We start from the raw sequence: 12,858 nt of genomic DNA, 5'->3' as shown, positions 1-12,858 counted from the left end.
TTATTTTTTTTTATTTACCTAAAATTCTTTCAATAAACATTTATTCAACAGCAGCAAAAAAATAAGACCCAATAGAGTATATGTATATAAAAAAATAGTATATGATCATAGAAATCTAGCTTCTGCTACCTTGATCTCCAACCCTAGGATCACACCTAAGCATTTTGCAGAAATGCAGTACAGTCCATTTAATATGATTTCCTATGGGACATGTTCACATCTCCGCATTTTCACCCAGTATGTATTTTGGAAAGGGTCAGGGACTTTTTTGAACAGAAAAAGTTCAATGGAAAAGCTGCAGAAAAGCATGTAGTGTGTTTTTGCTGTGTTTTTGCATTGTTTTTGAATTTTAAAGAAAAAAAATAAAATGAAGTTCAAAAAACGCAAAACGCATCAAAAACGCTTCAAAAATGCATGTGCAATAACAAAAAAAGCAACACAAAACGCACTGCAGAAACGGATCAAACGCAAACTGCGTAAGTGTGAATCTAGCCTCAGAATGATTGCATGAAGCAGACACCCAGTCAGGGTGATTGCAGAATGAGTGAGGAACAGAGTGATGACTTTTTTGGCGTGCTGATTCTCCTTCAGGCTAGATTCACACCTATGCAGTTTGCGTTTGATTCATTTCTGCAGTGCTTTTTGTGGTGCGCTTTTGCACATGAGTTTTTGATGTACTTTGTGGTTTTTGTTTTATTTATTTATTTTGGGCAACATGATTAAAATGCAGCACTTGTGTTTTATATGCGGTTCCATTGAAGTCTATTGGACTAAAAACTTAAACCGCAGCGGATAAAGAAGTCCCTGACCCTTTCCAAAAACCATGCCCACAAAAAATGCATAGATGTGAATGTGATCCATAGGAAATCATGATACATGGCATGCACTGCGTACCTGCAAAACACAAAATGCAGAAAAAAACGCACATGTGTGAACCTGGCCTTAGGATTGGTTCACACCAGATGTATACATCACACCTTATTCCTGGTTTCCAAATGCTGCACTATACAGGAGCATGTTCTCCCAAGATTTGAGATCCCAAATTTTTTCAGGATCTCACAAGAAGACACTATGATATCACCCACCTTGGAGTTGCCAAGTGACAAGGAAACTGTTTTACTGGCAAGATCAAAAAATGCATGCATAGTATTTTCCATGCATTTCAAATGCCCTAGTTCACACCCGTGCAGTCAATTCCAGTCAGTTTCTGGTGCAGAAAAAAAGTAGAACATGCTGCATTTTTTTCTGCACAGAACCATATTGATAGCTGTGCAGGCGCACGGAACCAAGGGTACTTTATCTGCATTCAGGGGCTGTGTACCTGCATGGATGTCAAATCAGGAGTAGTGGCTGCGCCCATGTGGTTGCTGCATCCCAGTTGACAGGAATGGGACTGCCTGCATGGAACACATGTACATGCCCATTGTGGGCAAACATGGCCCTGGCAAGGGCGTAGACTGTAGAATGGCCAGTACTGGGACAGGGTTGTCCACTGTCCAAGGCAAGGATCCAGAATTGCACCCCCTCTCCCATAGTTAACACATGCCTTAGAATGGGTGTACCACCTTGCGCCTGTTCTTTGCCCCCCGTGCTAGTCTGCGCTCGGGGCAGCTGTCCCTCCTGTCCACCCCTTGTCCCAGCCCTGAGTACACCCATGTGAATGAGCCCTTATCTTCATGATACTACAAAAAAAATATTGTTGAACATGTCTGCACTGTAGAGGTCTCCTGTCTGTGTGAGCACCAGAACAGGAGATGGTGAGACAAGTCTTCCCCATAACAGCCTGGGATAAAAAATACAGCAGGGATTCTCACCCTTCCTTAACCACTTCCCTACCCAGAACTGCAAAATCACGTATATTTACACGTGATTTTGCACACCTGTGTAGCCTTGTAGCAGTATTTCTGCTATAGGGCGGCGCGGAAGCAGTTAAAGTAGCACTCCAGACATTTAACCTATACAGCCTGTTTGTACAATCTCCTTTAGATATATCAATGTAATATGAGGACAAATTTACACAGTTCCTAAGCTGGCCATACATGTATCAAAATTCAGTCCGTTCAGCAGGGAATGGACAAATTTCGATCCATGTGTGGCCGCTGTGATGTAACACAAGTTGATTTACCAACTGACTTCTGTTCAACTGCCCTGTCATTATATTTTTGCTTGATCAGAGCTGCAGGCTATACACTGCAGCACTGATCAGTGTATTCTGATGGTGGAGGAGTCTCCCAGCTGTCAGAATACAATGACAGGGTAGGGAGAATGTTTTTTTTTTGTTCATCAGGCTGGTTGAAGGAAAAAAAAAATCACCCATGTATGGCCAGCTTTAGTATTGATAATAAATCAGGCAGGCCCTTGCTCTACATAGTTGATGGTAGATCTAAAGGAGATTGTACACTCAGACTGTATAGTGTATGGTCACCCTAAAAGAGATTGATCGGTGATTGTATAATCAGACTGTATAGTGTATGGTCACCCTAAAAGAGATTGATCGGTGATTGTATAATCAGACTGTATAGTGTATGGTCACCCTAAAAGAGATTGATCGGTGATTGTATAATCAGACTGTATAGTGTATGGTCACCCTAAAAGAGATTGATCGGTGATTGTATAATCAGACTGTATAGTCACCCTAAAAGAGATTGATCGGTGATTGTATAATCAGACTGTATAGTGTATGGTCACGCTAAAAGAGATTGATCGGTGATTGTATAATCAGACTGTATAGTCACCCTAAAAGAGATTGATCGGTGATTGTATAATCAGACTGTATACTGTATGGTCACCCTAAAAGAGATTGATCGGTGATTGTATAATCAGACTGTATAGTGTATGGTCACCTTCAGTCCTGGTTCACACTGATGAGATGCGGGAAACGCATCCGCACCGCACTGCAATCACATGGCATACATGCAATATGCTGCTTGTGTCAATGGTGAATTAAAATGTCCCGAAACAAATCGCAAAATGCAGTGCGATTGCCAGATTCAGATGCAAGTCAGGTGCAAAATAAAAAAGGGTCCTGCACCATTTTGCTGCAGATGCGATGCAATATGAGCCTTACAAAATTTATGGCTCAAATCGAACTGTACAGACATCGCATGTGATGTGCACAGGAATGAGGTGCAATTCTTGTGTGAATCACATGCAGTGTCCCACACCGCACAAGTGTGAACCCAGTCTAAAAGAGATTGTTCAATGATTGAACAATCAAACTGTATAGTGTATGGTCACCTTAAGGCTTCATTCACAAATCGAAAATCGTGTGATTTTCATTGCAACAGTGCGACTTGATTCAACTTCGCCATGACTTTGGTGCAACTTTGGCTCTAACCAAGGATGATTGTCGCACACAAGTCACATGTATAACATTCTGGTCCGACTTTCATCAGACTTTGGAGGGTTCACATTGAAGTCTAAGGCCCTCTATTCCATGAAAGTCAAACCGAAGTAGTGATGGAACTACTTTCAAGTTGCAGCGACTTGAAGTTGCAGAGATATGAATTGTATTAATTGGAAAATATGGGATGCGACTTGTCACGCGTCTTTGGACCCAAAGGTTGCATGACAAGTCACACAAGTATGAATGGGCTCTTTTTTTGTGCTGAAAGCAGTACTTTTTTTGCATGGAAATATGTAGTTTTTTAGTGTAGGCTGTAATTCTTAGGAATAACTCACTGAAATCTGTCCGAACAAGAGTCTAGTAAACATCCCGGGTAAGATAAAATTTGAAATACGAAATCATAAATTATAATTTAATTAATAATCATAATAAATAATAATATTAATTCAATAATTAATATTTAATTCAATAATATAATTCAATAATATAATTCAATATAATCAAACCAAAAACACTGAAATTTGAAATACAGAGGCAAATTCGCACATCGCTGAGCAAAGTCGCAAAATCGTTTTCAGTGTCTGATGACGAATTTCCCCACAGATCATTATCACTCAATTCTGTAAGTGGTTCTGATTTACTATCGCTGTTCTCTAGCTGGTCTAAAACTGCTTTTGACCTAAAGGGACGCTTTTTGGACGCCATGGACTTTTCTAAGTTTCCAGGTAGAAAGAACAGTAAAAATGCAGGCAGGCCACAGGACAAAGCAGTAGGGACAAAATGTATGTGAAATGCATTGAAACAGCAATGTTTTACTATGTAATAATGACATTTTTTAAAAATTTCAAATTTGCCACCGGTTCTGGCGCCCATATGTCCCGACGTCACAGGGACCGGAACATGGAAGCCGGATGCTGGCATTGGCCGGAGGAGATGGCCGGGGACGCTGCAGGGGACACATCGTGGGAGCGAAGGACAAGGTAAGTGCTGCAGGGACTCCCTGAGCAACGCCGCATGGTAAGCCTGAGTGTAGCTCGGGGTTACCGCTCTTGGTACTCAAATTTTACCCCGAGCTACACTCGGGAATACCGCTAAGGAGGTTAAAGAGATTGTACAGACTGTATAGTGCAGGGGTCTCCAAACTGTGGCCCGAGGGACGGATGTGGCCCTTTGCTAACCTTTATCTGGCCCTTGGGGCACTATTCCTCCCAATGATATGAAGCAGAATTCCTCCCACTGACACCAACCATGGGGCACTATTGATAACACTTATGTGGTAGGTTGATTGGATCCTGTCTAAATTGTCTGAATTGTATGTGTATGTATGAATGTAAGTTAGGGACCTTAGATTGTACACTCCTTGATGGTTAGGGACTGATGTGAATGTACAATATTTATGTAAAGTGCTGCGTAAATTGACGGCGCTATATAAGTACCTGAAATAAATAAATCTGGTACTATTCCTCCCATTAATACCAATGATGGGCACTACTCTTCCTCCTACTGACCACCATCCTTGAGGCCATGTTTATTCTCACTGATGCCAGGCCCGAAATATTTTCTACCCCCTCTGGGCACACTGCGGCCCTCTTAAAGTCTGAAGGACCATACACCAGCCCTTTATTTGAAAAGTTTGGAGACCCCTGATAGAGTGTGTGGCCAGGTAGGCCTGGGTTTGGCGATTTATATTTATTGCCCTGCCATCTTCTTGGAATTTTGTGTACAACCATCATCTGATTTTATTCCCCAGATTTTGAAATTCACATTTTGTCATTTTGATTTGATACGGATGTGACTTGACCACAGCTTGCGTCACCTGCCTTCTGTTTCCTTTATTCTTATTCTGTAGTCGCTGACCAGAAGAAAATTGCAGAAGTACCTGACCGCAACCCCAGGAAATCTGGTATGTGTGAGCACACAATGCAGTACATCCTACATGACAATCCTTGCAATGTTCCTGTGATCGGGGAACCCGATGATTTCATATTGTACCGCTACAATCCGCTTTGTGCTTTGAGCTGAACACAACCCTTTACTCAATCCTCAGAATTTTGTATTAACCCCAAATAATTCCATAGTTTAGTTTCTTATATGCTTTTGCATTTGAGTTCTTAAGTTAAAATATTTTTTTATTCTACCAAGCTTCAGTAAACTCTATTTTTTAAATATTCAGTTTTTCATTTTTTTTTTTTTACTATTATATTTTATATTTTTTTGCAGATACTTGCAATGCCCCAAAACAAAAAATAAAAGAATAATAAGGACATTAAATTAAAACTGAACACTTTGCGTAAGGAATCTATACAAACACCCTTCATATTAATTTTTATTAATTAATATTATTAAAATGAATAATAATGACGTTTAATTAAATCTGAACACTTTGTATAAATTCTAAAATCCTTTTTTTTCCCCTAACACCCTTCATATTGTATTCTGACATTATCATCATCAACCAATAAAGTCAGCAGGAAACAAAATGGATTTAAATAAAAATATTAAATTTATTAAATACACAGTATTATCATCAGACATGAAATCAGTCAGCATTGTTGACTCCATAAATAATTCTTCATCTCATCATAAATATAAAAATATATAAATAGGAATAGATTAAACATAAATAGAGTCTGTGTGGCAGATCCCATGGATTCAAGTGTCAATCATAGAACAGTCTCTGCCGGCTGTAGCAGCACAGAAGCAGTAGCAGTGCCTCCTCTTCTTCAAGTATCCGGGGTACAGTGTGGCCCCTGGGGGCCCCTTCATAGTGCAGCAGTCTGTGATGAGTGCAGAGCTCAGGCTCATCGTTGGTACATCATCCAGCTGAGGGTGGCTTCGTTGATGTGGGCACCCTGGCTGTGGTTGCTGAAGGGCCCCGGGCTCTCGGTGTACAGAAGGGAGGAATAGATCTGCAGATCCCCCATTGTCCTCATGGTTGGCACGACTGGCAGGGTCTGCTCATCCTGGATGCCCTCCTCGCAGCAGATCTGGACAAAGACCAGCAGGCACAGCATGTAGAGCCAGCGCAGGGGCCGGTCGGTCTCGGGGGGCGGTAGGTACTTGCGCACCTTGGCCGGGTACAGTACCCTGCAGGCTCTCCTGCTCCTGGGCCCCAGAGTGCCCCTTCTGGTCGGCTTGGCAGGAGCGGACTGTACGGCCTCCACATCGAAGGTGAAGATCTCGGGGCGGCAGTTCCTGGCTCTCATGGCGGGCATGATGGGCACCGCACACTCCGAGTCCGAGTCGGAGGAGGCCGAGCTGTCACTTAGGCAGAGCATGGGCAGGGGGGCTCTGCGCCGCCGGCAACGATCTCCGGACTCCAGACACATGATGACGTCACTCACACAGCGAGAACACAGAGCGACAAGCAGAGATCAGGAATGTCAGAGGAGACTGGAGACTCAGCGCAGTGCCGCCCCTTATATACTCACCGAGACCGCCCACTGCCACCCTCAGCCAATCAGGAGCTACAGGAGGGATATGGCTTGGAATGCGGGTGGCCGCAGATTGATGGTGCGAGACATGTCTGAGCGATCTGCACTGTATACTGAGTGCGGGGATGAGGATCAGAGATATACAGTACATTGTATACTGAGTGCGGGGTCAGAGAGATACATTGTATACTGAGTGCGGGGATGAGGATCAGAGATATACAATGTATACTGAGTGCGGGGATGAGGATCAGAGATATACAATGTATACTGGGTGCATAATCAGAGAGATACATTGTATACTGAGTGCGGGGTTAGAGGGATACATTGTATACTGAGTGCGGGGATGAGGATCAGAGATATACGATGTATACTGAGTGCGGGGTCAGAGAGATACATTGTATACTGAGTGCGGGGTTAAAGGGATACATTGTATACTGAGTGCGGGGTCAGAGAGATACAGTACATTGTATACTGAGTGCAGAGATGACGATCAGAGATATACAATGTATACTGGGTGCAGGGATCAGAGAGATACATTGTATACTGGGTGCAGGAATGAGGATCAGAGATATACAATGTATACTGGCTGCAGGGATCAGAGAGATACATTGTATACTGAGTGCAGGGATCAGAGAGATACATTGTATACTGAGTGCGGGGTCAGAGAGATACATTGTATACTGAGTGCGGGGTCAGAGAGATACATTGTATACTGGGTGCAGGAATGAGGATCAGAGATATACAATGTATACTGAGTACAGGGATGGAGATCAGGGATATACATTGTATACTGAGTACAGGGATGGAGATCAGGGATATACCCCCTAGATTGTAAGCTCCAAGGAGCAGGGTCCTCAAATCCCTCTTGTATTGTTACTGTATTGTCTCCCACCATAATGTAAAGCGCTAAGCAAACTGTCGGCGCTATATAAATCCTGTGTAATAATAATATACAATGTATACTGAGTACAGGTATGAGGATCAGGGATATACATTGTATACAGGGGCGGACTGACCATTTGGAAACTCGGGCACTGCCTGAGGGCCCGGGGTCAGTAGGGGGCCCCATAAGATGCCCCTGGTACCTTTTTCATAGGCTTTTTTGAGTTTGGGCAAGGACACAGGGGCCCCATGATCCCCTATAAACGACGAGCTTGGCTCGAAACATGTTAGGGGATCCGCCCAACTGACGTCATTAACCACCAGGGAGCCATTAGCCACCAGGGAGCCTAGATATTAGGCCTGGGGGCCATTCGATGTTATTTGATGTGAGTTCAATATATGTTCAATTTGCTTTACACCTATTAAAGACGTACTTCACTATCACCACCATTTTGCCCCTGTCTCGTTATTTACGAGCCCCGTCAAGGTGGAGCTTTTTGGAGGAGTATTATCAGGAGTGGACTCTGTTGGACCTGCCGCTGAAACTTGAGGTGACCCCCGTGTGTGTATCCAATCATCCCCGAGTGTCTATCATGGTGACCGTATGCTGCTTTATTTGCTGACAAGGCCCTGATGTCCGCTGTTATACATACAACGCTCAGTTTGTATGTCTTTGTGGTAAGCGCACAATTTTACCGGATTCTTCTACAAGTCCAGCTGGATCTGGAATACACCAAACACTATTGTGTTATTGTCACTTTTTCTTCCTCACCATTTACATCACATTTAAGACTGTTCACGTTTGATTGACGCTTCATATGGATCTTTTGCTATGAATCGATTTATGCTGATTCTGGGTTATACGGATGATTCTTGTACCATTTTATTGCAATACCTTATATAGCGCTGCATACCTTTTATCGATAATACAATGTATACTGAGTGCAGGGATGAGGATCAGGGATATACAATGTATTCTGAGTACAGGGATGAGGATCAGAGATATACAATGTATACGGAGTACAGGGATGAGGATCAGGGATATACAATGCAAACTGAGTACAGGGATGAGGATCAGGGATATACATTGTATACTGAGCACAGGGAATCAGAGGTATACAATGTGTACGGAGTACAGGGATGAGGATCAGGGATATACAATGCATGCTCATCCCTGCATGCCAAGGTGCTAGGTGAAACCTTGGATTCTGAACTATCCTTTCAGGCCCACATCCAATCCCTGTACAAATCATGCCGCCTCAACCCCCGCAACATCTCCAGAATACGTCCCTTCTTAACCAATGATACCACAAAGCTCCTAATTCACTCCCTGGTCATCTCTCAACCAGGGGCGGACTGACCATTTGGAAACTCGGGCTCCCAAGACCTTCTGCTCTCTAGTTCCCATGTCACCTCCTCCCATGCTCGCCTCCAGGACTTCTCCCAAGCTTCTCCCATCCTATGGAACTCTCTACCCCAATCTCTCCGGTTGTCTCCTAATCTATCCACCTTTAGACGATCCCTGAAAACCTTTCTCTTTAAAGAAGCCTATCCTGCTTCTACCTAGTAAACCACCATGTATTTCCTCCATCAGCTCATCCCCCCACAGCTATTACCTTTTGTATCACTCAACCCCTCCTCCTAGATTGTAAGCTGTAACGAGCAGGGCCCTCTGTTTCCTCTTCTACCAAATTGTATTGTAACTGTAATGTCTACCTTCATTTTGTAAAGCGCTGCGCAAATCTTATGGCGCTATATAAATCCTGTATAATAATAATGAGTACAGGGATGAGGATCAGGGATATACAATATATACTGAGTACAGGGATGAGGATCAGTACTGTTTATTGTATACTGAGTGCAGGGATGAAACTGGGCAGACCAAAGACATATCTGAGAGCTCTGCAATGTATATTACATGGTACATAGTTACAGAATTAGTCAGGCTGAAAAAAAAGACACAGGTGTATCTAGTTCAACCAATAAAAAAAGGAGAAACTCCATATACACAATCCTTCACCCACAGCTGGGTGGGGATCCAGAAGAAGACATAATAACCCTGTATACAGCATGGCCCAATTTGTTCCAGCAGGGGAAAACTCTTTCCTGATATCTTGAAGGCAATCAGATATTCCCTGGATCAACAGTCTCTGATGTAATTACCTATACATATTAGTATATTTTGTGCATTTAGGAATGCATCCACCTCTTTTCAAAAACAATCTACTGAGCTGGCCTGAGGGAATCTATTCCACATTTTCACAGCTCTTATTGTGAAGAAACCTTTCCATATGTGGATGATAAATCTCTCCAGACATAAAGAGTGCCCCTTGTCCTCTGTGATGACCTTAAAGTGAATAACTCTACACCGAGTTTAATATATGGAGCACTTATGTATTCATACATGTTGATCATATCCCCCCTAATTTCCTCTTCTCAAAAGACAATACATTCAATTAAGCTAAGCTTTCCCCATAGTTGAACTCCTCCATGCCTCTTATCAGTTCAGTTGCCCTTCTCTTCACTTTCTCTAGTTCTCCGATATCCTTTTTGTGAATGTGCCCAAAACGGAACTGCATAGTCCAGGTATGAGGATCAGAGCAGGGGTGTGTCTGAGGGCTGTGCAAAGTATATAACTGGGTGTAGGTGTGAGGATCAGTGCTCCACATTGTATATCAGAGGTTGTAGGTGTGAGGATCAGTGTTACGTAATGTATATCACAGGGTGTAGGTGTGAGGATCTGTGCTATACATTGCTTTTCACAAGGTGTAGGTGTGAGGATCAGTGCTCTACATTGTACATCATGGGTTGTAGATGTGAGGATCAGTGCTCTATATTGTATATCACAGGTTGTAGGTGTGAGGATCAGTGCTGTGCAATGTATACCACAGGCTGGAGGTGTGAGGATCAGTGCTGTACATTGTACATCACAAGGTGCAAGTGTAAGCCGTGTACAGGGGTGGGCTCCCCAGGATACAGTGAAGTCACGAACGAGGAAAGCAACCCTGACACCAGCTTTTGCAACAACAGAATTTTACTTAGATGTGGCAAATAAACACAACCACAAATGCTGGAAACATACAATAAATTTACATACACCCAGCCCAAAGGCTGAGACCCTTGTGCTGCACAGCACGGCGCCTTCTGATGGATGAAGGTAGAAAGTGTAGTAATTTACCTACTGGTGGGCACAACTAAGCTGCCACACCTTACCAGTTATTACCCTAAAAGAGGAAGAACCGGTGTATGGGTGTACGGTACGGTCTAGCCTGCGGTGCAGCGCAACAGCTTACAATCTTACACAAATCTACAGTATTCCCCCTCCCATAACTGGTCCTGTAGCCCGTGCCTGAGTATTCCTTCTGAGCAAAACGCCAGTCTGGCTTGAGTTTGTGGGATTTTATCAGCTCTCCAATGTGAAATCTCACTTTAAGTTGTGGAGTCCTTCCAATGATCAGTAACAACACTTGTGGCCTAACACAAACAGAGACCCTAACTAACTAACTATAGGCCTGGACTCAGTCTCTGGGTGCCAACACTGAAATGAGGTGCGTGCACAATCTTACCGACCCGGGTCTGCTTTGCATCTGCTGGTGACTCTGAACAGAACAAATGTCTCTCCAACAAGCAGCAATCTCATCAGCATTCCTGGCAGTAATCTTCCTTTTTCTGAACAGGATCAGCGTCTTGAACACCATCAGCTTCACTTAGCTGCATTTCTGATTATGGAGGGATGTCCTCACACCTGGATGGCATCGGATTCTCAGCTCACACACAGCCCCATTCTCCAAAGCAAGGCTGCTGTCTCCTCTTCCTGTTCACTCAACTCCTGTGTGAAAACCCCACCTCTTCATGAATATAGAAGTATCTATGCAGTCTGAGGCTAAACCGCAGAATGTCAGTCAAAACATTTAATTTACTCCAAACAGTTTTCAAACAATGAGAGCTGTTTCCCCATCTTACACAGGTGTGAGCATAAATGCTGCACACTGTATATCACAGTTTGTAGGTGTGAGGATCAGTGCTCCACACTGTATATCATAAGAGTGTTGGTGTGAGGATCTGCACTGTACATTGTAGATCAGAGGGTTGTAGGTGTGAGGATCTACACTATACATTGTACATCACAGGGTGTAGGTGTGAGGATCAGTGCTCAACACTGTATATCACAGAGTATAGGTGTCGGGGTCTGCACTGTACATTGTACATCACAGGGTGTAGATGTGAGGATCAGTGCCTTTCATTGTATATCACAGGGTGTAAGTGTGAGGATCAGTGCTGTGCAATGTATATCACAGGGTAAAGACATAAGGTTCAGCAACACAGGGAGATATCTTAGAGCTCTGCAGTTTTTATATCACAGGGTTCAGATATGAGTATCAGAACAGGGATGTGTCTGAAGACTGCAATGTACAGTATATCACAAGGCATAGGTTTGAGGATCAATGTTGTGCAATGTATATCACAAGGTGTAAGTGAGAGGATTAGAAACAATTATTGCATCGCATAGATTGTAGGTATAAGGATCAGCAGCACAGGGACATGTCTGAGAGCTCTGCAATGTATATCACAAGGTGTAGGTGTGATGATTATTATTATTATTATTATACAGTATTTATAAAGCGCCAATAGTTCGCTCAGCGCTGTACATTACAAAAGGGAGACAGAACATGTGACAGAACAATACCAATACAATGCAAAACATGAGGGGATCAAGGGCCCTGCTCTTTCGAGCTTACAATCTAGGAGGGAGGGGATGGTGGCACAGGAGGAGATAGCTGTGGGGGATGGAGTGGTAGGAAGAGTGGAGGAGGTCGGCAAGTTAGCAGGGGGTGGGGTAGGCTTCCCTGAAGAGATGGGTTTTCAGGGTGCGCCTAAAGGAGAGGAGAGTAGGTGATAATCTGATGGGTTGGGGCAGGGAGTTCCAGAGGATGGGTGACACCCTGGAGAAGTCCTGGAGGCGGGCATGGGAGGAGGAGACCAGGGAACTAGAGAGAAGGAGGTCTTGTGAGGAGCGGAGTGTGCGTGCTGGGCGGTACTTGGATATTAGGTCAGTGATGTAGTTCGGGGCAGTATGGTGGACAGCTTTGTACGTCAGCGTTAGGATTTTGAATTTGATCCGTTGCGCAATCGGAAGCCAGTGGAGGGATTGGCAGAGGGGGGTGGCGGAGACAGTGCGGTTGGAAAGGTGAATGA

At 43.7% G+C, this 12,858-nt stretch overlaps 1 protein-coding gene across 1 annotated transcript; it reads right to left on the bottom strand.

Annotated features, from left to right (window-relative positions):
* Window positions 1-5,826: 5,826 nt before the first annotated feature.
* IER3 (immediate early response 3) lies at window positions 5,827-6,752 on the bottom strand. The gene has a single exon (XM_089674968.1). The coding sequence runs from the start codon at window positions 6,673-6,675 to the stop codon at window positions 6,148-6,150; it is 528 nt and encodes a 175-aa protein (XP_089531094.1). The 5' UTR covers window positions 6,676-6,752; the 3' UTR covers window positions 5,827-6,147.
* Between the last annotated feature and the right edge of the window lie 6,106 nt (window positions 6,753-12,858).

This window comes from Staurois parvus, unplaced genomic scaffold (genome assembly GCF_062004578.1).
Source record: "Staurois parvus isolate SC_StPar_1 unplaced genomic scaffold, SC_StPar_1.0 ptg000154l, whole genome shotgun sequence".
Lineage (NCBI taxonomy): Eukaryota > Metazoa > Chordata > Amphibia > Anura > Ranidae > Staurois > Staurois parvus.
This window is presented reverse-complemented; position numbering and strand designations above follow the sequence as displayed.

Bases quoted from the DNA above. Each gene is read 5' to 3' on its own strand.
- IER3 (XM_089674968.1), bottom strand. From the start codon at position 6,675: ATGTGTCTGGAGTCCGGAGATCGTTGCCGGCGGCGCAGAGCCCCCCTG.